This window comes from Panthera uncia (genome assembly GCF_023721935.1).
Source record: "Panthera uncia isolate 11264 chromosome A3 unlocalized genomic scaffold, Puncia_PCG_1.0 HiC_scaffold_12, whole genome shotgun sequence".
NCBI lineage: Eukaryota > Metazoa > Chordata > Mammalia > Carnivora > Felidae > Panthera > Panthera uncia.
Genome location: NW_026057579.1, coordinates 21,023,372 through 21,048,759, shown reverse-complemented (window position 1 = coordinate 21,048,759; position 25,388 = coordinate 21,023,372). Strand labels below are relative to the sequence as shown.

Sequence of the window (25,388 nt, the reverse complement as noted above, 5' to 3'; positions counted from 1 at the left end):
ACACAAGTTTGGCTAGACCATATGATAACCTGGAAATGGCTTACATTCTTATAATTAAAATTTATGATATAAATATGTATCATTATGAAAATAATAGCAGCCAACAATCACTGCATACTTCCCAAATTCCAAGCCTGACACTCAGGTTTCTATGTGTTATCACTGACATCATCATTACCAGGGCCATCCTAGAAGGGTCTGAGGCTCAAGGCCACTCACCAATTATGGGGCTGGCCCCAGATAAATTACACTTTAAAGAAGGCCTTATTGTAAACATTTTCATAGGTCCCTTGAGAATGTTAAAAAAAAAAGAATTTTGAAACTGAATTTTAATTATTTCAGAAAAGAGAGGTACAGTGCCCCTGACATGCCCCTTCCCTCCAAGCATAGCCAAGGGCAGCAGTCCTGGCTGACCTAAGCAAAAGACAGGCTTGATTATTATTGTTACCATATAGAAAGAATTTATTATGAGATGGTCACACTAAACATACATTATCTCTTCATCCTCATAACAATGCTATGGATAAGTATTATTATTAAATCTCCACTTTTTTTTAAGGAAGAGAAAACCAAGTCTTTTCGAAACTTACATTCACAAAGCTAGTAAAAAGCCAAGCTGGAACTAAAACTCCACTCAGCAAAAGCCATGTTATACTCAACTACCAGGCTGTATTATAAAACATGCACAATAATATATATCTAAAAACACAAAAAAGAAAGACACAGTGGGTAGGAAACACCAAAATGCGGTTGTTATTGGTTGCTGGACTTGGAATGACTTTTTCTCCTACTTTTCTTTCCTATTTTACAAAGTTTCTTTAATCAGTACATATTATTTCCACAGTAAATATATGTTTAAGTTACATAATGAGAAATAATGTTAAGGTGAAAAAGTAAAAGGATTTGGAAAAATATTTACATTAAATGGCAGGTTATATTGTTAATATAACTCAGAGACAAGCAGTCAGTATACTTCAAAATTAAACTAGTAAATTTAGAGAAAAATGCCTCTTAACAAAACTAGAACAGAAACATAATGAATGCTGGAGAGAAAAGGAAGTGAGATCTAATCAAATGCACCAATAGCCAGAGAGAGGTGTAACTAGAACCCCAACTCTTCAGGGTTTGCTCTTTCTCCTAAGGCTCTGACTTCTGGCAGAGGCTGCCAGTGGGCCTACCCCACCAGTTCACCAAACTTCCCAGGGCATTTCAAAATCTTACCAAGATTACATCAGGACCCTCCAACTTCCCCCATTACACTGGAAAAAAGGGGGAAGTCAGAAGAAAAACTGAGCCTTGTTTTATAGAAGAGATCTAGAAGGAAGATTCAAATATTCTGAACACCAGAAAAGGTACACTGGAGTGAAAGAGTTATTTATTTTATCAGGCTTTCCCAGAGGCAAGGTTAATAATCCTGTAAGTAACTTGCTGTTCCCAGAACGGGAAACTTCCAAGCCTGTTTTCATTCAATTTGTCTCTGGGCCCCTCCCTCTCTTTCCCCCCTTTCTCACTGAAAGCCCAGTTCCAATGCTACTTTCTCCATGTAAGTTTCTCCATTTTATACACTTGGAAGGTTGATTCCCTTCCTGATATCAACAACATCACCATAAGCACCTTTAATTCAAATTGACAAATATTTACCAAGTCATCAGATGTATAGCACTTGGATAAGATGTATAACAGTAGGGAATAGAGGTGCCTGGGTGGCTCAGTCGGTTAAGCCCCCAATTCTTGATTTTGGCTCAGGTGATGATCTCCCAGCCACAAGACTGAGCCCCACATCAGGCTCTGTGCAGAGTGTGGAGTCTGCTTGGGATTCTCTCTTTCCCTCTCTCTCTGCCCCTCCCCTACACGTACATGTGCACTCTCTCAAAATAATTAAATAAACGTTAAAAAAAAAAAAAAAAGAGCAGGGTATACACAAAAGGAAAAGGCCAAAACTTAGAATTCCATATAGGTACTAAAGAAAGGACAAAAGATGAGCACCTAACTTTGCTTTAGGGAACCAGAAAATTGTTAGATGAGTAATCTCAGAGGAAATGACTCCTCAATTGAGTAATGTGAACTAATCAATAGGTATTACCCAGTAGGCTAGAAGAAGAGATTTTTTACAAATTAGGAACAGAAACAGGCAAAGACACACAGGGAAAAAAGCTGAGAATTAAAAGACAATGTCATAGGACTTCATACAGGAGGCTAACAATAGCACCTACCCCATAGGAATGCTGTAAAAATTAAATAAGGGAGTAAATATAAGAAATTAGTATAGTGTTACATATGAGAAGTCCTATATAAACGTTAGCTATTATCATTGATAAAAATCCATAAACAAAACTAAGAAAGAAACTTGGAAAAAAAAAACTATACCTATATGGCAAAGAGTTACTATTCTTAAAATATAAAGAAACCTTAAAAATAACCAAGAGATGAAAATGCCAAAGAAGTGAGAAAGAGCAGAGGTAAGTATTTCTAAAAGTAAAATCTTTAAAAATATGCCTTCAAAAATAGAGAAAGAAAAACAAGGTGGTCTTTATCAAATTAGGAGATTAAAAAAAAGAAGCCAATGTTTCTGACGATATGGGAAACAGGACCAGTTTCACTGGTAGGAGAACACTTCGGTACTGACAAGTTTTTCTAGAAGACAACTTGGCAATGCTTTTACATGGGCCATAGGAAGTGTCCATACCTTTTGATCCATGACTACGACTACTACAACTACTAGCAATTTATTCTAAGGAAATAATCATAGATGTGAACACAGATACGGTTACAAAGACGTTAACTGTGGCACAATTTAAAAATATAGGGTTGCCTGACTGGCTCAGTCAGTAGAGCCTGCAACTCTGTTTTGTTTTTTTTTAAGTTTATTTATTTTTGAGAGAGAGAGAGAGAGAGAGAGAGAGAGAGAAAGCATGAGTGTGGGGAGGGGCAGAGAGAGAGGAGCAAGAGAGATCCTAAGCAGGCTCTGCACCGTCAGCTCAGAGTCCCATGCAAGGCTCAAACCCACAAACTGTGGGATCAGGACCTGAGCTGAAGTTGGATGCTCAACCAACTGAGCCACCCAGGCACCCACCCCACCTTTTTTTTTTTTAATGTTTAAGAGAGAGAGCACAAGCAGGGGAGGGGCAGAGAGAGAGGGAAACACAGAATCTGAAGCAGGCTCCAGGCTCTGAGCTGCTAGCACAGAGCCCGAAGCGGGGCTCCAACTCACAAGCCATGAGATCATGACCTGAGCTGAAGTCTGATGCTCAACCGACTAAGCCACCCAGGCACCGCCCCTCCTTTTTTTATGGGGAGCCTGCAACTCTTGATCTCAGGGTCATGAGTTTAAGCCCCACATTGGGTGTGGAGCCTACTTAAGTAAATTTTTACAAACAAATAATAAAACTTAAATTTAAAAAATACAAACTACTTTAAAGTTACAGAACCAATATGAGAGGATAATATGAGCACATTAGCTGTGAGATCTTGGTAAAATTACTAAACCTGTCCTTGTTCAATCTTCTCAACTGTAAAATAAGTAATAATAGACTAGCTTTTATGGAGAGGCTGAAGACTAAGTGAATAAAAAAATACATCAAGTGTCTCAAAAGTAACTAGAAAACAGTAAATGCTCAGTAAATGTCAGACGTTGTTAACATTCTATAGTAGCAAAGCAGTATTATTTAGCCAAGAAAATTATGCTGTAGATAAGTATGCAATAAAATAGAACTATTTTTTGATAAATGTTAGTAAGCGAAAAAGCAGGTAACACACCACAGTATATAATTCCATTTTTTGCAAAGACAAATTTGTAGAAGGATATCTACCAAAGTATTAAGAGAGACCATTTCTCTGGGTAATATGATTCTCAGTGACTATTTTCTTCTTTCGAATTTTCCAAAAGAACATATATTACTCATCACAATAAAAATGGTATAAACAGATAGCCTATAGGGTTTAAAAACAAACACAATATAGTGCTTTTAGGAAAAGTAAAATTAAGGTATCTATTCCAAACCATTTGATAAATCTCTGCTCTAGTCATGTTGTACCTGAGGTTTGTTTGTCTGCCTTTAAGTTATTAGAACATAGAAATATTCAGGGATCTGCTGGGTGCAAACCCAATAGTTATATTAAAATGACAGGGGTACCTGGGTGGCTTAGTTGGTTAAGCGTTCAACTTCAGCTCAGGTCATGATGTCGCAGTCCGTGGGTTCAAGCCCTATGACAAGGTCTGTGCTGACAGCTCAGAGCCTGGAGCCTGCTTGGGATTCTGTGTCTCCCTCTCTTTCTGCCCCTCCCCCATTCATTTCTCCATCTCTCAAAAATGAATAAACGTTAAAAAAGCCTTAAATAATAATTTTTGCTAAATACAATACGTGAAATATAAGTTAACACATAAAGCACAAACAATAATCTTTTCCCAGGTCTTTCATTTTTTAATAATAACCTTGAAAAAGGCAAATTTACTTCTCTCAATTACCCCCCACCCAACTACCTACACATTCCCTACTCCCATTTCCTGCCTTACTTTTTCTCCACAGCACCTGGCAAATTCTAACTTCTAGACAGTTGATTGTCTCTCCTCTTTCTTCTTGAATATAAGCAGCATAAGGGCAGGGGTTTTTGTATATTCTGTCAACTGCTTACATGCTCAATGCTTGGGGCAGTCCCTGGCCTGTACGCACACAATATTTGTTAGAGGAATTTGGTACCATGAATGAGCAGTAACTTCTGTAGGGTTTAATTTTTAGAATGAAAGATGGTTGTTAAGAACAAAGAAAAAGTTAAAGCAGATGACAGAAAACAGAGGGAAAAGGCATTTTTCCCCCTACCGAAGCCCCCAGAAAGACAAAGATGAGGTAAAGTCAACCTAATGTAGAAAGCGATAACAAAGATGTATTTAAGAGGGAGCTACAGCATGTACTTTATCAAGATGAGATTACCACCATGCTGCAAAGACTATAAACCCAGGTACAGGAGAGTAACGTTCAGAAAAAGGTTGGGGTTATCTGTATCTAGTCTAAACCGCTCTTAACATCTCAATCATACAAGTGATTCTGTTCTCTACATCCTGAAGGAGCCAAAAACTCTAAATCAGAATCACATAATGAGGACCACACATTAGAAGGAAGGAGAGGTGGACAGGGAAAGCCTTCCAATACAGGCTGTCTCTGCAGCAGGACAACATCAATTTATAAGCATTTCACTGGAACATTAGCAGAGAAGCCTAAAATGCTCACAGTGAAAGAAGGTTAAGTGGAAATTAAACCATGACTTCTCTTCTACCATTCAGGTTTTCAGGACTTACCACAAAGTTAGAAAATGCGTATTACACGTGCATCTCAGTCCACATCATTCTCTGCAAATTTCATGAGTCTTGAATTTCTCACTTATACTTACCAAAATGTATTTCATGTCCACCAAAAAGTAAAATCACCAAATGCTACACATGTGAAATTCATGCCAATGTGTTTAAGCAAAAAGAAAATGATAAAGCAGCAGTTAACAGTGTCCTCCTGTCAGAGAAAACCCTGCTAGGGTTTATCTACGTGGACTCTATAGTTTGCCACTGCCCACCATTCTTTTTTATTATTATTTTTATTTTTAATGTTTTATTTATTTTTGAGAGACAGAGAGCATGAGTGGGAGAGGCGTAGAGAGAGGGAGACACAGAAAGCAGGTTCCGAGCTGTCAGCAGAGCCTGACGTGGGGCTTGAACCCACAAACCACTGAGATCATAACCTAAGCCAAAGTCGGACGCTTAACCTATGGAGCCACAAAGGCACCCCAACTGCCCACCATTCTTGACTATTCTTTCCCATTGTCAACCTCATACTAGTCAAGCGCTCCTCACACTGAAAAGCATAAGTTGTTTAACCACTTGGATTCAAAGACTCGGAAGTGATAATCCAAAGCAGTAGTTTCTTTCGCAGATACAGACACTTTCCTCCTTCAGGCTACATCCCACCACCCCTAATTTAAGGGGGGGCGGGGGAGGCAGATTCTTTAGGCGGAGATGAGATTGTGGGTCAGTTCTTCTGTTTTCCAGACTTCTTACATGGATTGTTTTGATGATAAGATTAAAAATTAAGGTGCAAAAAAGGGAATTTCTTTTCCAGTCATTTAGGTAAAAAGACCAAAAATGAAACAAAAAAAGGATTAAGCTAGTTTGAAATTTCTCACTGAAGCTAGTTGGAATAATGGTAATGTTTATTGAGCACCCATACTAATTAGTCACTGTGCTAAACACTTTCTATTACATACAATACCACTATGAGACAGGTACGTTTTGTAAATGAGAAACAGAAGCTTAGAGAATTAAAATCAGTTGCTCAAGGCCATACAGGTATTTCATGTTGGAGTTAGGAGCAGGAGGTTTCATCTTGAAAGCCTGTATCTTATCTACTATAGTTAAAATGAAAATAAATGAAATTTTTATTAACCACATATACTTTTTCTAAAATGAATATGCATTAGTGAAGAAACTAATCTAGAAAACACAGAAGAGTTGCTTAAATCAAACAAGTTAAATGTCTACTGTCTGGTAATAGATCTCCTAAATGTCTCCCATAACTACTGCTGAGTAGCTTCCCAAGTAACTAAATCATTCAGTGTCCTGATATAGCTGTGAAATGATTTTTCAAGTGACTCTCTTAAAATAATACTATTTGCAAATGAAATATGCTGCCCTCTTACAGTTGTATAAATACCTTATTTCGTGATGTATTCACTGCCCTATTTCTGCTCAGTTTCCTCCTCTCCTCCCCCACTTCCTCTCTGCCTTAAGATCCTTTAAAACCAGTTCAGTTCCCCCTTTTCAAAGAATGCCTACAAATATGCACCATGTACCTCTACCCAACAGGACTCTAACATCAGTGACTATGTTCAATAGTTACAGGAGGACACAAAGCAAAAAATGAACTCAAGAAAAAAACAACAGCATTTCTGATGCACCTTCATCTTTAGATCTACTCGTTTACAGAATTTTAAACATTCTTATTTTCCTACTTCACACGTGGAATCCTGACTTTAACAACTAATACGCCAAAAAAAAAAAAAAAAAGCCTGCCTTTTCTTAGTCTTTCTTTAAAAACAGTTGTTCCACAAATGTTTCCATAAATAAGGTATTGAAAAGATCAGCATACCAAAAAAAACAAAAACAAAAACAAAAACCAATGTCCTGTTATAAATATACCACATTTTTAGTAATACAAGTTTTAGTGATATAATTTAGTAACATAATTAGTTTATTCTGAATCATTTCTGGAACTTGTTCACAAATTGCTTTACAAGTAAATATAGTACATACAAACGCTAGTTACTTACCAGTGGATTAACATGTACTTTCATTCATTTACTCAACAAATATTTACTGAGTGCCCAAATGACTTTTTTTTTTTTTTTAATTTCTGAATCAAGAGGAGTGATAAAAGCACAGGGGCTGAAGTTAAAAGGTCTTGGTTTGAAAAGGCTCTTGTACTTACTAGCTCAGAGACTAAGGGTGGTCAGTTAACCTCCAGGTTAGCATTTCACCTATTTGATAGGAGAAAAAGTAACTACTCATAGGATCTTTGTTGATTATGCTTTAACTGATTATGCAAAACAGCACAGGGCCTAGCAGTAATAAGTGTTCAATTAATGATAACCACAGTAAATATATTTTAATACTGAGGAAAGTAGTTGAAGGAGATGACCAATAAATGTTCTTTTTGTCTTTCTAGAAAGATGGAAATTTGTGACACTTGATATTAAAGACACATTAAAAATAGAAATCTTAAGGTTATGGAAAAAACTTCCACTTTTTTTAAAAAAAAAGATGTGTCAAGTATGTAAGATGAAGTAACAACAACAACAACAAAAATTAAGGTATGAAAGAAAAAGAGATGGATAAAGAAAATCCTGAAAGCTCCTGTGTGGGTGATAGGTGTATAGAGGTTCCTTATACTACTCTATTTTTGCAAAAATGCAATTTTTTATAACTATAATTGCAATCCCAGAACATGCCTAACACATTTCCTCATATTCAGAAGAGACTAGGATTTTAGCCTTGAGATCTGTTGGACTAATAATAGTACCTCCCTGCTCAATAATTCAGTACAGGTCAAGTTTTGTCAGACAATTCTAGCTTTCACTATAAAGGTGAGTGGAGGAAATAAATGTATTAAAGCATTAAAAAATGCAAGCTCTTCTGCTGCTCATTAATATTACAATAGCAATAATGCACATTTTCCCATGCCTTCCAAAAATACAAAATTGCTTGTTCTTAAATTAAGCTTTTAAAAACAACTTGCACCTTCTAAAAGGTGCAATTACAAGGGATATATGTCAATCATATTTCAATAAAGCTGGACAGGAGAGAGATATTACTAGAGAATCATAGGCATAGCCAAAGAAACCTAAAGATATGCAGACCAGAGTTGCTACTATCTTTAAAATTTGAGGGATATTATTATCAATTTATGTAAAGGTTTTAGGTGATGTTTATAGACTGAGTTTAGGTTTTATCACTGATTAACAATATAGCAAACAAGCAGAGGGAAAGAGGCAATTTTCTTAAGAGGCTTAAGAAGCTTAACCTACAGAGTCTATGCCACCTAAATTAAGCCGACTAAAACAACACAAAATTTCAAGTCACACTTCGCCTATCTCTGGGTAAGCAAGTAAACACTAGTAAAAAAAAAAAAAAAAAAACTAGAGCATTTAAGAAAGCAATCATTTTTGTGTAACCCTTAATTCCTAAAATAAACTGGTTGGCTCTATCAAACATATTCCTAATTCATAATTAATTCAGGTCTCAAATGAAGCATACTTGCCATCGGCAATCATTCAACGACAAAGCGCATGATTAATCACCCAAATACAGCATCTTTTTACAGAATGCAAAGCCATCTGCAGTTTCCGCCTGGGTTTACACATTCACTAAGCACAGGCAGGCATCTTTAAAAACAACAACAACAACACAACAACAACAATAAGGAATAAACTACGATGGCCTGAGAGATTACATATCTCCGCGCTTTTGTATACCCTGGAAATCAATAACGCTAAAGTCAAATTGTAACATTCCCCAACTTTGGTTTAACGCGAGCGGTGGACGCCGAGCATCCGCCCACTGGCCTCTCGTGACTCGGACTACTTTGACGCACCGGGATGCGGCTCACCTGACATTCCGAACCAGCCATTACCAAGAAAAGCCAATTCTGCGGGGGGGGGAAGGGGGGGTGCTCCCGAGAAAGCGTGTGGGTGCCCCTAAGGGCCCCCTTCTGCCGGCACCCTGAAAGCGAGGGGCCACGCCACCCCCGGCCCTGAGCGGCGTCCGCACCTGCCAGGAGAGGCTGGGGGCCGGGGTTCGGCCGCATGGGAAGGGGCGGCCCAGCCCCGGCCCCTCGGCGTCCGCCCTGGCCCCGCCGCTGGGGCAGGAACCGGGGCCGGAGGTTTCCGCCCGGCGCCGCCAAGCCCGCCAGGGGCCTAGCTCGGGCTCCCAAGGGCCCGTCCGCGGCGGCGGGGGCGCGCAGCCGCCTTCCAGCCCGGCCCGCCGAGCCTCCCCGCGGCGAGCGCGGTGGCGCCCGCACCTGCCCCGCGCCCTGCCGCAGCCCCGGCCAGTCGCTTCACCCACCTGGCGCCCCCGCCGCGCCTCCCGTACGTCACAGCACGACCCCGTGCCCCTCGGCACCCGCAGCGCGGGAGCGAGAGGACGCCGGGAGACCCTGCTCGGCAGTCGCCGCCGCCGCCCGGTTTGTCGCCAGGCCGCCGACAGCGAACCTGTTGCGCAGCGTGTCACGGCCGCTCGGGCTTCGCGGCGCCGCCTCAGCCCCACAACAACATGGCGGCCGCGGCCTCCGCAGGAAGCCGGGGGGCGGGGAGGTAGGCGACGGGCCGGACGGCTGACGGCCCGCCCGCCCGCCCGCGGCCGGCACCGACTCCCCCACCGTCGGGAACCCGAAGTTGGCCCGGGCGCGGCTCCTCACCCCCAAGAGTCCCGGGGCACCGAACCCCGCGGGCCTGGTGCCAGAGTTCCGCTCTCCCCTCGGGGAGGCCCCGAAGCCCCGGGACCCGGCAGCCCTTCCTGGAGCAGCGACGGCCCACCTGGCTCCTCCTCCCCGAGGTGACATGTTGAGGTTGGGTGGTGCGTTTCCTGCCTCTGCAGAACCCCCAGGGTTTCAGGGAAGGCCTAGCCGAGTCGGACACATGCCTGTTGCACCCCACATGGGGTGCTCTGCGGCGTCTTCTCCCTGTCTCGGGTTAATGCGCTGATCTGAGCTGGGATTCTCCTAGAATGGGAATCTGGGGCAGGAGAAGGAGGCTGTTCCTGCGATTGTTTACGGGTCTGTTACAGCCCGCAGAAGAACTGACCATCCCCAATGGTCATCCATTCAGCATTCCTCACTCCTCTGTAACACATGACAAAGGCCGACAAGGTAGGGACCTCCCCACCTGCCTCCACTTGGGAGAGCAACTACCCCGTATACTCTCATGAGCAGTAAGAAGACGTTCATCTCTGCCCAAACTCCACTACCTGCAGGTCTGAACATTCTTCCCCACGCTATAGTTACTACCATATACCTTTGCCCTTAACACAGCATTCTTTCAAGAGAAAGGGTTTCTGTTAGCTGGGGTTAGAGGAGGAGTCACTGTTCCTATGGGTGTAACAAAATGGGGTTACAAGACCCAATAATTCTCTTGGCTTTTTGAGGCAGAGTGGGGGCTGGTTCCAGGTACAAAACTCATATCCGCCCCCCCCCCCCCCCCCGCCCCGGCCCCAGGACTTAAGCAGATAAAGGAGAAATTTGTGCAGATCAAATGATCCCATGGCTTCATTACTTACCTGTTAGGGCAGGTGAAGATGGCAAGGCTGGCCTGAGAGGGATGGCTAGCTACAAAGCTTAGGCCTATCTGGCCAACCAACCCATGTGAGGGACTTAGCAAACATCAGTGATGATAAACAGGCTTTTCCCGCTGTCACACTCGGTGTTTTTCCTAACTCTTCGGATTAGGACCTGACCAAGACCTGACAGACAGGTCCTGTGCTTCAGTGACATAATGAGGCCTGACTCCTTTGTGTTAGTCCAGGAAGTCTCTTATCTACTGGGGACCAGTCAATCTGCAAATAAGCCACCCAAGCTAAGGACAACACTCTTGAGCATATGGTCTCATTCTCATGGCAGACCTCACCAATTAATTGTGGTACTCCCTTTCAGAGCCCATATTTAAGGGTCTAAACCTCTGAATCCTTCTCAACATAATGCTCCAGAGACTTGGCCTAGTGTGAAACCTGTTTTTTTTAATTCTTGATAGGCAGATAGCCAGTCTCTATATCCCTCCCACCATTTGGTCAATGCCATTTGTGTTTTCTGGGTTCTGGACCTGGGGAAATTCACCGAGTCCTTTTTCTTTCTGAAGGAGGTGCTGAATCCATGGCTGGATAAAAATGAAGCTTGTAAAAAGGAATATTTATGAACAAAAAATATTTCAACATCTCCCTAAAATAAGTAAAATATTTAGCAACCTGTCATGGAAATTGGTGTCCTGTATACAACTGGGAACCTGTAGTATCCCGACTGCTAAAACATTATATCTCAGGGTTCTGTAAGGAATCTTGAAGCCAATTTGTCCATCCTATCCTACTCATTCAGTATTTATGATTTACATAGGTGATATATCCACCATCCTACTTCTTTGACATCCTCTTCTGCTCACAGACCATACCGTGGAACTGTATCTGTAATTTCTCTCCTTGGTATTTCCCAGATCCCACCACTCTTGTTTACCTGCAGCCTAATGGGTGATCAGATACTTGGAGGAACTAAGTCCTACCTTAGACATATAGGCATACCTGTTAAATCTAAAGAAGATTAGGAATTACTATAGTATGAGAAGGCCGAGAGGTCAAGAAGGGGACTACGTATATTTTTCTTCCCCAACTTCTTCCACAATTTAGGATAGATTCTTGGGTCTATTCCTGGTAATCTAGCTTTTACATCTGTTTTCCTTACCTGCACTGATTCTTCCCACCCCAACCATATATATGCTATGTTCTATCAATCTCTTTGTTTTAATTAATTAGATTCCATCCTTAACCCCATTCCTACTCAGTCTACCCTCAGAACAAACCCACAATGGTGGGAAGAGGCTATAATAGAGAACATAAGCAATTTCAGAGTCTAAAACATCCCATGAGATAAATAAATTATCTATCCTATAGAGTAGGAAGGCTATGAGAATCTAGAGCTCATATGTAATGCCTCCAGTAGTAGTAAATCTCCAAGACAATGCAATAAATAAATAATTTAGAACTTCCCTTATTGTTTCTTGTAGTGCAGGTCTGTTGGCTACAAGCCTTCTTTGTTTTATCCAAAAATGTTATTTTACTTTCATATGAGAATTGTATGTCCCCTGAATATGGAATTCCAGATTGACAGGGTTTTTTTTTTTCTCTTTCAGCATCTTAAAGATGTTTTTCCATTCTCTTCTGGGCTTCCTGGTTTCCACTGAAAGTCAGGTGTTGATCAGATCATTTTCTCCTCTATGTAATATGCTATTTTCTCTTGCTGCTTTCAATGTTTGCTCTTTATCTTTGACTTTCAATAACTTGACCCTGATGTGCACCAGTGTTTTGTTTGTTTGTTTGTTCTGTGTGGCATTCATTTACAATCCTGTATCTACAAATTTCTGTCTTTAATCAGTTAGGAAAAATCTTAGACATTATTTCTTTAAAATTTTTTTTAACGTTTATTTATTTTTGAGAGAGAGAGAAAGCAAGAGAGCATGAGCAGGGGAGGGGCAGAGAGAGAGGGAGACACAGAATCTGAAGCAGACTCTTCACAGAATCTGCGCTGTCATCACACAGCCCGACATGGGGCTCAAACCCACAAACCTTGAGATCATGACCTGATCCGGAATTGGGCACTTAACCGACTGAGCCACCCAGGCATCCCAGACATTATTTCTTCAAATACTTTTTTTCTGCCCCATTCTCTCTCTCATCTCCTTCTGGCATTACACGTATATTTGATTGTTTGCTATCATCTGGGTTCATATAGATGTAGCAGTATTAAACTACTATTGAACACCAGAAAAACCTGCTCTACCTTCCTGATCCTTAGGGCATCTGAAGATAGGAGCATTGTGCAGTGGGAATCTAAAGCTGTGCCCCTTTTACCTTCTGTCTTTGGTGGGAGTAATCTGCCTCTATTGTTAGCAACTGAGCTTTTAGCCAGGGTGTCTCTTTTCTGTAGGAAAAAAACCCTTAAAATATCTCTATACTACTCTTGAACACACACACACACACACACACACACACACACACACAGATACAGACATACCCGCACACATTCTATCAGAATGATTCTATTTCTTCTGAGAAATAGCTGGTAAGTGAGGTTTGTCTCTTTTTTAGTCTCTTTTTTCTTTCAAAACCCGCACAAAAGAATAGATGTGCTGACAGTCATTCTTTGTGCATATAGAACATAAAGTCAAAGTCAATCTGGGAAACCAAGCTGAGGCTGCCCTAGTATTTTGACCATAAGAGCAGTTGAAAAGCAGGTCAGGGATATGGGAAGTCAGGGTCCTGGAAAAGGCCTAGGGTTTCATCTGGTATGTATTTGCCGATTCATTAATTTGATATTTGTTTTCATTCAACAAATAGTTATTAAGAACCTATCATGTTTTAGCTACTGGAAACAAGGAGTTAGCAAGGAATTAGCACTAGTGGAAGCAGCTGACCCAATTCAGAGGCATGGTTAATGAGCCAAACTGGTTCCTTTGCCCTGTTACCGGCTTGGTAACCTCCTGCATCCTATTTTGGAGCCCTGGCGTAGATGAGAAATCCGGAAGAAGCGGAAATACGAATGATTTAAGGGGAAAGAGGAGGGAAGGGAAATTCCCGAGCACGCAGGAAGGAGTGTTCTCATTATTGAGCCGCTTGTGTCATGCAAAACTTGAGATGCTGGCTTAAGGCCTGATGGTACTGGAAGAGGTAGTACCAGGCATATTAGAGGGGAAGTCAGCCCAGACTTGGCTCTGGGCCAGCACAGCAGGGTGGAGCCAAAGGCCAGACTGGGGCAAGGCCCTAGAGCTCTGGACAGGACGTGCCCATTCATGACTGAAGCACTAGGGGCTTCCAGTCTGGCAGGTGTAGCTCAGGGAAAGGGAATCCAGCCTGTATTCAGAAGTCAGACGTGCTTCCTGTCTGGCACATTTGCCCAGCTGTCTGTTCAGTTCATTGCTGCCGTCTCCAGCACAAACCTGGAGCAATTCCAGTTCCCTTCTTGTAATAACCTCACTAGTATTTATGTGGCATTTTGCACTTGATGGAGTAATTTTGTTATTTCATTTAATCCTCACAACAATTCTGGGAAGCAGGGTAAGGATCTGTTTGTGATCATCTAACCTTGGTTGGTATGAAAGGAAAGAGGTAAAATCAGGCCTCAGTCTTGTGTGGGTAGTTTTCCCATGCCCAGTTGTTGTGATTTTCCTTTTTTCCCTTTTAAATAGAGAAACACAGGCTATGCTATTCTGGGTTCAGATAGCAACAATGTTTTTGTTTAAAACGTACAGTGGATCAGATCATTTTGTACTATGCGGCCCAGTCTAGCTGGACAAACATTTTTATTTCTAGAATTACCATTTTCTTCTTTCTAAGTAAGATAATATCTTGAGCCAATGAAATATAAGAAAGACAACTGCCCCTACACTGGCCCCCACCCCCACTCACAGGAGAGAGAGAGATGGAGTTCTGTATTTGCTGTGGTGCAAGGGTAGATCCCTGGCAAACGGGAGGCCACATTTTGTTCATTTAGATGATACCCTTATAACTTGCCCTGTCTTGATTTACCCAAGAACAAGATGAACATCTAAAAATTAGGGCAATTAAATCACTGCCCCAAATGGTGTCAGCAACCTCAGCATGGTTGCCATTCTCATCCACCCGAGGGCAGAATGACCAGAATTCTCCACCCAGGAGAATCTCTGCACTGGGACTCAGATGGAGATTAGGATTGGGTGCTTAGTGCTATTTGCCATTTCTTTTGTTTTCCCCTGTGTGTTGCATGTATCCAATAAATAGGCCTTGTTCTTTTTCGAGTACCTATAGTTTAAAAGTGTTTAATTCGGTAGAATCACATAGGAGGGCAAAGAAGCACAAAAATAGACTTGCTCGCAAATTAATTGAACCTTAGAAGCCATTCCTCAACAGGTGGATGTTTGTGCCTTTTTTGCATAACTTGAGTGTCAAGAAAAGTACAGCATTTGAATGAAGTCATTCAGCCATAAGTGATGAGAATGGCTACTATCCAGTTTTCCTAACATTTAACCACCACGACCATTGCTTGCCTAGTGTGCCTGGCACATATAAATATAAATACAAATATAGTCTCTAACAAAAAGTAACAGTGCATGCCAGGTATTATAAACCGCACTTCACAGGTGAAGAAACTATCATTTAGAGAAATGGGATCATTTTTCCACAATCACATATTTAGAAAGTGGAAGAGCTAGAATTTGAATCCTTATTTTTATAACTACCAAGACCATGGTCTTTCTACCCTACAATACTTCCTCTCACTATATTACAGCATTAGCAGTTTCTCTGTATTAAATATACATGAGTAGGAAATTCCAAAGTAATTTATCTTGGAAGAACAGTTCCCCAAAATATGAAGATGCAAATAGTAGGTCAGGTTCCACTGTGCAGTCAGACACATGGTGTCATGCTCCTGGAGCATGTGATTCCTGCCACTGCAGTCAGGAATTCATGCCACAGTGCACTCCTCTTCTCTGTGTTGGCCATGGATTTGGAGGGTGTGACTTAGATGGTCTTATTCCTTATTTTCCTTTAAGAGTCTGTCATGTAAACACTTTTTAAGGAGAATCCCACCTGATCATTTGAAGAGGAGTGGAAGCAGTGGCCTTAAAGATGTACACCCAGTCTGGCCAGTGTGAGCCATAGCAGTTAATTAAATGAACATCTTGCCATTCGCGACCACCCACATTGACCCAAGGTAATTTAGTAAGGTCAGATTACTCAAAATACTTAGAAGAGCTTCATTACATTCCAAATAGACAGCCGAAGGAAAATAAAATCTTAATGTCTGTGTCTGATTTTCAATTCTGTGAAACGATCTGACTACAGAACATTTTTTTTCTTCTTTATTGAGGTATAACTTGCAGATCGTAAAGTATACACACTGTAAATGTGCCAATGCCTAGATTTTACATAAGTGAAACACAGTAAGTACCTACCTGTGCCTGGCTTCTGCCCAATGTTATAGACAGTCCATTTGAAGCAACAGATTTTTTACCCCACTTTGAAATGCTTCCTACAATTCACTCATTTGTAGGACGAGAAATTTTTTTAAAAGATTTCAGATGAGGGGCGCGTGGGTGGCTCAGCTGGTTGAGTGTCTGACTCTTAATTTTGGCTCAAGTCATGATCCCAGGGTTGTGGAATCCAGCTACCACATCAGGCTCTGTGCTGAGTGCAGAGCCTGCTTGAGATTCTCTCCCTCTATTTTCCTCTGCCCCTCTCCCCCACTTACATGTGTTTTCTCCCTCTCTTAAATAAATAAATAAATAAATAAATAGATTGCAGACTAAGTCATCTTTAAGAGATTGCCTATTATTTTCATCAAGAAGTAATTAGTGAAAATCTTTGTGTAAGTGTTTTGCATCCATTTATCTCTCCATCTCTCATTTTGTTCTAAAAAATAATTGCAAGAGAATTGAAAACTCTTTGTTTTCAATTCTCTGTTCTGGAAAATGCCAGCATTGTGTTGGTATTTAAGAAAGTTGTTGACCAACCTCCCCATATCCACCAATGTTTTTATTTTCTAAAATTCACTTTTTTCTTGAGAAAAAAAAGGGTTTTATTCCATTTTATTTTTATTTTCCAAACAGCATTATTTTAATAATTCTATAGTTTTGAAGTACAGGTAGATTCTAAATAATGCAGTTGCATCATAACAACAACCCAAACCTCTTTCATTTTCCTTTTAGGATTTGTGCATTTAAAAATATACTTATTATTTGACTGATTCATCGCGTAATATAATTTTCAGCTTTTCTTCCCTTAAGGTAAAGTCATAAATACTTTTCCATGATAGCATATCTTCTGTATTTTCCACATTTATCTTTAGAAACTGCATACTTTCTCTTGACTAAAGTACTGTAATTTACTTAATGATTCTCCTGGTATTGGCTGATTTTAATTTTTCATTATTATAAATTACATTTTCTTTCTAAACACCTGAACGTATATAAAAAACATTTCACAATAAATGTTTTCATAGGTACCATTTTTCCTTCTTTTGGCGTTCATTGTTAATTTGAACTGTAATTGCTGATTAAAATAATTATTGATAGTTTCTATAAGACTATTATTAATTTACTGTCATAGCAGCGTAGGAGTGTACCAGTTCCACTACACCCTCCTCAAAATGATATTTCATCTACATTTAAAAATTGTAATTACGAGGCAAAATAATTTTTCAATTTAACTTGTTTTTCTTAGGTCATTATGATCTAACTTGATGGTCAACATTTTTATACTTTTATGAATTAATAAAAAGTAATCTTTCTTCTGTGAATTATTCACATTCTCTGTTCATTTACATATTATGATATTCCAATTTTACCAATTCATATACAGTAAATTCTTTTAAAACATTGAGATATAATGGGCATATAACCTTGTATACAAACACATACAAACTCGATATTTGCATGTGTTGCCAAATGATCACCACAATAAGTCTTGTTAGCAACTGTCACCACACATAGTTACAATTTTTTTTTCTTGTGATAAGAACAAAGATTTACTGTCTAAGCAAATCTAAAAAAAGATTTCATAGATAAGTGAGATCATAGTGGTATTTATCTTTCTCTATCTGACTTATTTAACTTAGCATAATGACCTCAGGGTCCATCCATGTTGCCACAAATGGCAAGATATCATTCTTTTTATAGATGAATAATATTCCATTGTATATAAACATATTTATACCACATTTTTTAATTTATTCATCCATTTATGGATACTTAAAAAAATTTTTTTTTAATGTTTATTTTTGAGAGACAGAGAGAGACAGAGCACGAGTCAGGGAGGAGCAGAGAGAGAGGGAGACACAGAATCCAAAGCAGGCTCCAGGCCCTGAGCTGTCAGCACAGAGCCCGACACGGGGCTTCAACCCATGGACCGTGAGATCATGACCTGAGCCTAAGTTGGCGTTAACCAACTGAGCCACCCAGGTGCCCCCATTTATGGATACTTTGATTGTTTCTATGTCTTGGCTATTATAAATGTTTATATTTATTTTGAGAGAGTGAGGGAGCATGCACATGTGCGCTCCAGTGAACAGGGGAGGGGCAGAGAGAGGGGGAGAGAATCCCAAGCAGATTGCACACTGAGAGCACAGAGCCCAACGTGGGCCTTGATCTCACGAACGATGAGATCATGACCCGAGTGGATATCAAGAGTTGGACACTTAACCAACTGAGGCACCCAGGTGCCCCTATATCTTGGCTATTATAAATTATGCTGTAATGAACATGGGGGTGATATATCTTTTTGAGTTAATATTTTCATTTTCTATGAATAAATACCCAGAAGTAGAAATGCTGGATCATATGGCAGTTCTATTTTTAATTTTTTGAGGAACCTCCATTCTGTTTTCCATAGTGGCTGTACCAGTTTACATTCCACCAACAATACACAAGGATTCCCTTTTCTCTACATCCTTGCCAATACTGGTCATTTCTTCTTAATAATTCCCATTCTAACAGATGTGAGGTGGTGTCTCATTGGTTTGCATTTCCCTGATTATTGGTGGTGTTGAACATCTTTTCATGTACCTGTTGGCCCTCAGTATGTCGTCTTTGGAAAAATGACCGTTCAGATCCTCTGTTCATTTTTTAATTGGATTTTTTTCTATTGAGTTATATGAATAATTCATATATTTTGGATATTAACTCCTAGTTAGATCCATAATTTGCAATTTTTCCTCCCTTTCATTATGTTGCCTTTTCATTTTGTTGATGGTTTCCTTTGCTATGTAGAAGCTTTTCAGTTTGATGTAGTCCCACCTGTTTATTTTTGCTTTTGTTCCCTTTGCTTTTGGTGTCAAATCCAAAAAATCATTACCAAGAGCAATGTCAAGGAGCTTACTGTCAATGTTGTCTTCTCAGAGTTTAGGTCTTACATTCAGGTCTTTAATCCATTTTATGTTAATTTTTGTGTATGGTGTACAAAAGCGATCCAGTTTTATTCTTTTGCATTTGGCTGTCCAGTTTTTCCCAGCACCACTGACTGAAGAGGCTGTCCTTTCCCCATTGTATATTCTTGGCTCCTTTGTCATTAAATTAATTGACCATATACGTGTGGGTTTATATCAGGGCTCTCTGTTATGTTCCATTGATCTATGGGTCTGTTTTTATGCCAGTACCATATTGTTTTGATTACTATAGCTTTGTAGTATAGTTTGAAATCAGGCATTGTGATGCCTCCAGCTATGTTCTTTCTCAAGGTTGCTTTGGCTATTTGGGCTTTTTTATATTTTGTGGTGCCATATAAATTTTAGGTTTGTTTGTTTTATTTCTATGAAAAATGCCATTGGAATTTTGATAAAGATTGCATTGAATCTGTAGATTGGTTTGGGTAGAATGGATTGTTTAACAATATTAATTCTTTCAATCCATGAGGATAGAATATATTTCCATTTATTTGTGTCTCCTTCAATTTCTTTCATCAGTGCAGGTCTTTCCCCTTCTTGGTTAAGTTTTGTTTTGTTTTTTTTTCAGCATAAGAAAACATAAACAGATGCTTTAGTTATAAAGCTTACATAAAACTTAGGAATTTTGCTTTCATTATTTTTTTCCACTGAGAACTTATATTTGGGACCTTCTTAGTTAAGTTTATTCCTAGGTATTTAATTCATTTTTGATGCAATTGTAAATAGGATCATTTTCTTTTTTTTTTTTTTTAATTTTTTTTTTCAACGTTTTTTATTTATTTTTGGGACAGAGAAAGACAGAGCATGAACGGGGGAGGGGCAGAGAGAGAGGGAGACACAGAATCGGAAACAGGCTCCAGGCTCCGAGCCATCAGCCCAGAGCCTGACGCGGGGCTCGAACTCACAGACCGCGAGATCGTGACCTGGCTGAAGTCTGATGCTTAACTGACTGCGCCACCCAGGCGCCCCAGGATCATTTTCTTAATGTCTGTTTCTGATAGTTCCTCATTAGCATATAGAAACACAGCAGATTTTTGTATATTGATTTTGTATCCTGCAACTTTACCTAATCCATTTACTCTAAAAGTTTTTTGGTGGAGTCTTTAGGTTTTCCGATATAATATGTCATCTGCAAATAGTGACAGTTTTACTTCTTCCTTTCCAGTTTGGATGCCTTTTATTTCTTCTTCTTACGTAATTGCTCTGACCAGGACTTCCAATGTTATATTGAGCAAAGGTGAGAGTAAACATCCTTGTCTTGTTCCATAGACAATGTTGCTGTGGGCTTGTCACATAAAGCCTTTATCATGTTGATGTACATTCCCTCTATACCCACTTTGTTGAGAGTTTTTATCATAAATGAATGTTGAATTTTGTATAATGCTTTTCTACATCTATTGAGATGATCATATGATTTTTCTCTTTCATTTTGCTATCGTGGTGTATCATATTGATTGATTTGTGAATGTTGAGCCATCCCTGCTTTCTGGAATAAATCCCGCTTGATCATCATATATCATCCTTTTAATCTATTATTGAATTTGGTTTGCTAGTATTTTGTTGAGGATTTTTTGCATCTGTGTTCAAAATATTGGGCTATAATTTTCTTTTCTTGTGGTGTCCTTCTCTGGTTTTAGTTTCAAGGCAATACCAGCCTTGGAAAATGAATTTGGAAATGTTCCCTCCTCTTATTATTAATATTTTTTTGAAGAGTTTGAGAAGGATTAATTCTTCTTTAAATGTATAGTAGAATTCACCAGTGAAGACATCTGATCCTAAACTTTAGTTTGTTGGGAGGTTTTTAACTACTGATTCTATCTCCTTATTAGTAATCAATCTATTCAGATTTTCTATTCCTTCATGATTCAGTTTTGGTAGGTTGTGTGTTTCTAAGATTTATCCATTTCTTCTTTTTAAAAAATGTTTCTTAATGTTTATTTTTTGAGAGAGAGAGAGAGAATTCAAGCAGGGCAAGGACAGAGTGAGGGGGACTTAGGATCCAAAGCGGGCTCTACATTGACAGCAGCGAGCCTGATGTGGGGCTCAAACCCACAAACTGCAAGATCATGACCTGAGCCAAAGTCAGACTTTCAACTGACTGAGCCACCCAGGTGCTCCTATCCATTTCTTCCATGTTGCCAAATTTGTTGGCATAACTGTTGATAGTAGTCTCATGTCCTTTGTATTTCTGTGGTATCAGTTGTAATGTCTCCTCTTTCATTTATTTTATTTATTTCGTTCTAATTTTATTTATTTAAGTGTTCTCTCTTCTTTTCTTGATGAATGTAGCTAAAGGTTTTTCAATTTATCTTTCCAAAGAACCAGCTCTTAGTTTCATTTACCTTTTCTTTATTTTATTATTTTTTATTTTAGAAAGAGAGAGAGTGTGAGTGGGGGAAAAGGGGCATAGGCAGAGAGAGAGAGAGGGAGGGAGAGAGGGTGAGGGAGAGAGAGAGAGAATTTTAAGCAGGTGCTATGCTCAGCATGGAGCTTGATGCAAGGCTTGATCCCACAACCCTGGGATCATGACCTTAGCCGAAGCAAGAGTCAGCTGCTCAACCAACTGAGCCACCCAAGCACCCCTCATTTACCTTTTCTATTGTCTTTTTACTACTTATTTCTGCTCTGATCTTTGTTATTTCCCACTTTCTACTAACTTTGGGCTTCATGTTGTCTTCTTTTTCTAGTTCTTTGAGGTGCAAATATTATAGATCTAGCAACCTAAAATAAGGTTGAATCCTTCAGTTCCAATTCCAAATTGCTTGGGATGAAACTCTGATGGTCCAACTTAGGAACACTCCTGTTCCAATCAACTGCAGTCAGGGAGATAGAATCAAAGTGTGTAAATATGTCTGACTGGATCTACTCTTGTGATTTTGGCATTTAATGTCTGGAGGAAAAAAGGAAAGGAGGAACAATATAAACCTGACAGATATGACAAAAGATTTCTCCTGTAATATTTTTGTCAGGCAGACATTGGCACTGATGGCAATTTTCTTATGAAAGAAAAAAAACAAATATCAAAATGTCTCTGCAATATGCTAAGAGTCTTTGGGACTTTTGTTATGGTGGCCACGATATATTTTAGTTTTTTCAGATGCTTAAGGAGAAGCTGTTTGATTTATCATTTGGGACAAGAGAGAGTAACTGAAATTATATTACAACTCTAGCATTCTCTTTTTAAGTTCAGTGTTCTTTCCCAGAGCAGTGACAGTGACACTGTTAGAAGTTAAAACAAAAAATATAAAGTTCTAGGGGTGCCTGGGTTGCTCAATCTGTTAATTGTCTGACTCTTGACTTTGGCTCAGGTAGTGATCTCATGGTTTGCAGGATCGAGCCCTTCATCAGGCTTCTTGCTGGCAGTGCAGAGCCTGTTTGGGATTTTCTCTCTAACCCTTCCCCTCCCACCCCCCCTCCCTCCGCTCTCTCTCTCAAAATAAATAAATATATACATGTATACAAACAATAAAATAAAAATAAAATTCTATCCTCCAACCAACAAATTTTAGTTAGAATTATGGTAACTTCTGGGCACCTGAGTTGGTTGAGCATCCAACTCTTGATTTTGGCTCAGGTCATGATCTCAGGGTCATGGGATCAAGCCCTGCATCAAGCCTCAAGCCTACTTGAGATTCTCTCTCTCTCCCTTTGCCCCTCTCCCCAGCTAATGCTCTCTCTCTTTTTCTCTAAGAAAGAAAGAAAGAGAGAAATAAAGAAAATAAAGAAAGGAAGGAAGGAAGGAAGAAAGAAAAGTTATGGTAACTTCTTAGGGATTTACAAAAATGTCCTTGAACTTTGTGTCCTTCAAATTTAGCCTTGCTTTTAATTTGATGTAGTGCACAGTCTGAATTGATTTGTTTTGTCATTCATATAGTAAGTCTCAGCACAGGGAGCAGGTTTTGACATGTACTAGAAGCTCACACTGAACTCTCAATACTTAGAAAATAATAATTAATGATTAGGTACTGGGTATTTGGCACAAAACTCTAATTAACTTTAAGAGCTATTTTGGTGTATGATGAAAGTGAGATGTGAAAAACTTTTCATGGCTTCTTAGAAGGAGTCAGCAATGTATCCATTGGCTGAGAAATGCTGAAATTTGGAATACATAAATATAGTTGCTTGACGAATGTGAACATCAGGTGGTTCTCATGTTAGGAGTTGTAAAAACATTTATACTAGAATAAATGTCATCAAGATTGAATTAAGAGTTTAGAGGCCCTAAAATTAAAGTACCCATGTGTGAAATTAAAACAAAACACCAGTATACACTAAACTTTAAAATCAGGAAGTCCAATTCTATGATTTGTTTATCTTGTCATTTTGCATGGTGATTTTTGCAATGCTTTTTTTTTTTAACTCTTCAATATTGAAGTATTTCCAAATAATTGTGTGTGTGTGTACCCCCACATGCATGCATGAATACAGTGTGTGCATGTTTGCACACATGCAGATATGCATGATCAAGGCATGCCTTTGCTTCAAGTACCCTAAGATATGCTTAGTCTGCTTCTTGGATAATCCACGGTGGCTACACCATGTTCTTCAGAACTCGGAACATTAAGTGGATTGTATGGATTTTGGTTCCAATTACAGAAAATTTGAATAGATAAATTGGCAAGCAAGGACACTACACCAAGGGGCAACTCCTTTACGACTCCTCAAAAGACAGCTGTGCCTGGTGTCTTCTACCCAATGTAGTAGGGGCTCAGATTCATATTGGAGCATAAGAATTTTGCTCCGATATGATCCTGATTGAGGAGCAAGTGAGCAGCTGGTGAAGGCCTTTTCGTGTGATGGTTCCTAACTTCTTCAACAAAAACTCTTTTCATTATTTCCCCTCCTGATTTGAAATATTTTTTAAAAATGCATTTAATATTTAAAAGTTTGTTGTATGTAAATGCATATTAAAATGCCCTTTACAAGGGGCGCCTGGGTGTCTCGGTCAGTTGAGCGTCCGACTTTGGCTCGGGTCATGATCTCACAGTTCGTGGGTTCGAGCCCCACCTCGGGTTCTGTGCTGATAGCTCAGAGCCTGGAGCCTGCTTCAGATTCTATGTCTCCTTCTGTTTCTGCCCCTACCCCGCTCACGCTTTGTCTCACTCTGTTTCTCAAAAATAAATGTAAAAAAATAATAAAAAAAATAAAATGCCCTTTACGAAAAGAAATTAAGAAAATAAGAATCTTCAGACTTAAACTGTCAGAATACAACATTGCATAAGAAAAAATAGTTAGAAATTACTTTAAAGAAATGGAATGGCTCCGGTTCTGAGCAATATGACTGTAGATGTTAAGGGTGCAATCTGAAGGAAACGGAGGTTTGTTAGTCTGGGGAGATTTTTATTACAGGAGAATCTCTGAGATAATATCTGGCAGTGCCCATCCATCTACTATTGTCCTAGGAAGAGAGAATCTCAGACTTGTGTTTATAGTTCATGGCAAGGCCATGTTTATTGAGAAGGTTACTGCCTGCCTGCTTGAGTCAGTTCCCATTAAACTTTCCAGTTACTGCCTGCCCCTACTTTGATTCCAGGCCTAGCAAGCAGCATTCTAATCACAGTCTGGTTCCCTATGTCACCACACAAGGAAAAACTGTGCTGGTCATGCTTGGAGTGCTGTTCTGGCCTATGTGACTGTGATCATTCTCAGCACAAATTAATACATCGTCCTAGTTTGTTCATCAGTGAATTTGAATCATGAGAGATGATCACAGATGGGCTGACAAATGGGATTTCAGAGCCAGCAAGGCCGAGAGCCAAGGAACTTCACCAAGGAATGTGGCCTTTAGACTCGTGGAGGGCCAAGAGTGTGTCCAATTCATCTCTATCCCCAGCTTGCAGCACAGGGCCTGGGACCCAGCAGAAACTCAGTGCTCACTTATCTAGGTTAGACATTCATTAGTATTAAAGCCCATTTTATAATTGCAATCTCATTTTATAGTTACTCAAAAGCGTTATGTTCATCAATGAGAGACTTACACAATACTTTTAAAAAGTTACGTAGGTAATATACATTTTTAAGAAAATTATAAAATATAAATAAAAGGAAAAAGTAGTTATCCACATTTCAATTACTTAGAGAAAACCATTGTTAACTTTTTGGTACATACCCTTTGAGACTTTTTTAATGCATAAAACATTAAATATATATATATATATATATATATATATATATATATAT

At 39.5% G+C, this 25,388-nt stretch overlaps 2 protein-coding genes across 10 annotated transcripts in view; one reads left to right on the top strand and one right to left on the bottom strand.

Moving 5' to 3' along the window:
- Positions 1-10,043, bottom strand: part of ITSN2 (intersectin 2) — a 145,655-nt gene extending 135,612 nt beyond the window's left edge. For 7 of the 9 annotated variants that reach the window (XR_007462358.1, XR_007462357.1, XM_049651947.1 and 4 more), the window contains exon 1: positions 9,602-9,691. The gene's annotated coding sequence lies outside the window, so the exon portion shown is untranslated. Of the gene's footprint in view, positions 1-9,601; positions 9,692-9,953 lie in introns of those variants that run through there. The other 2 variants (XM_049651948.1, XM_049651953.1) reach the window with 1 other exon arrangement.
- The window catches only part of LOC125937803 (translation initiation factor IF-2-like), a 42,871-nt gene continuing 23,741 nt past the window's right edge, over positions 6,259-25,388 (top strand). Inside the window, exons 1-2 of the mRNA XM_049652725.1 lie at positions 6,259-6,267; positions 9,267-10,090. Coding sequence (XP_049508682.1) covers positions 6,259-6,267; positions 9,267-10,090 — 833 coding nt within the window. The remainder of the gene's footprint in view (positions 6,268-9,266; positions 10,091-25,388) is intronic.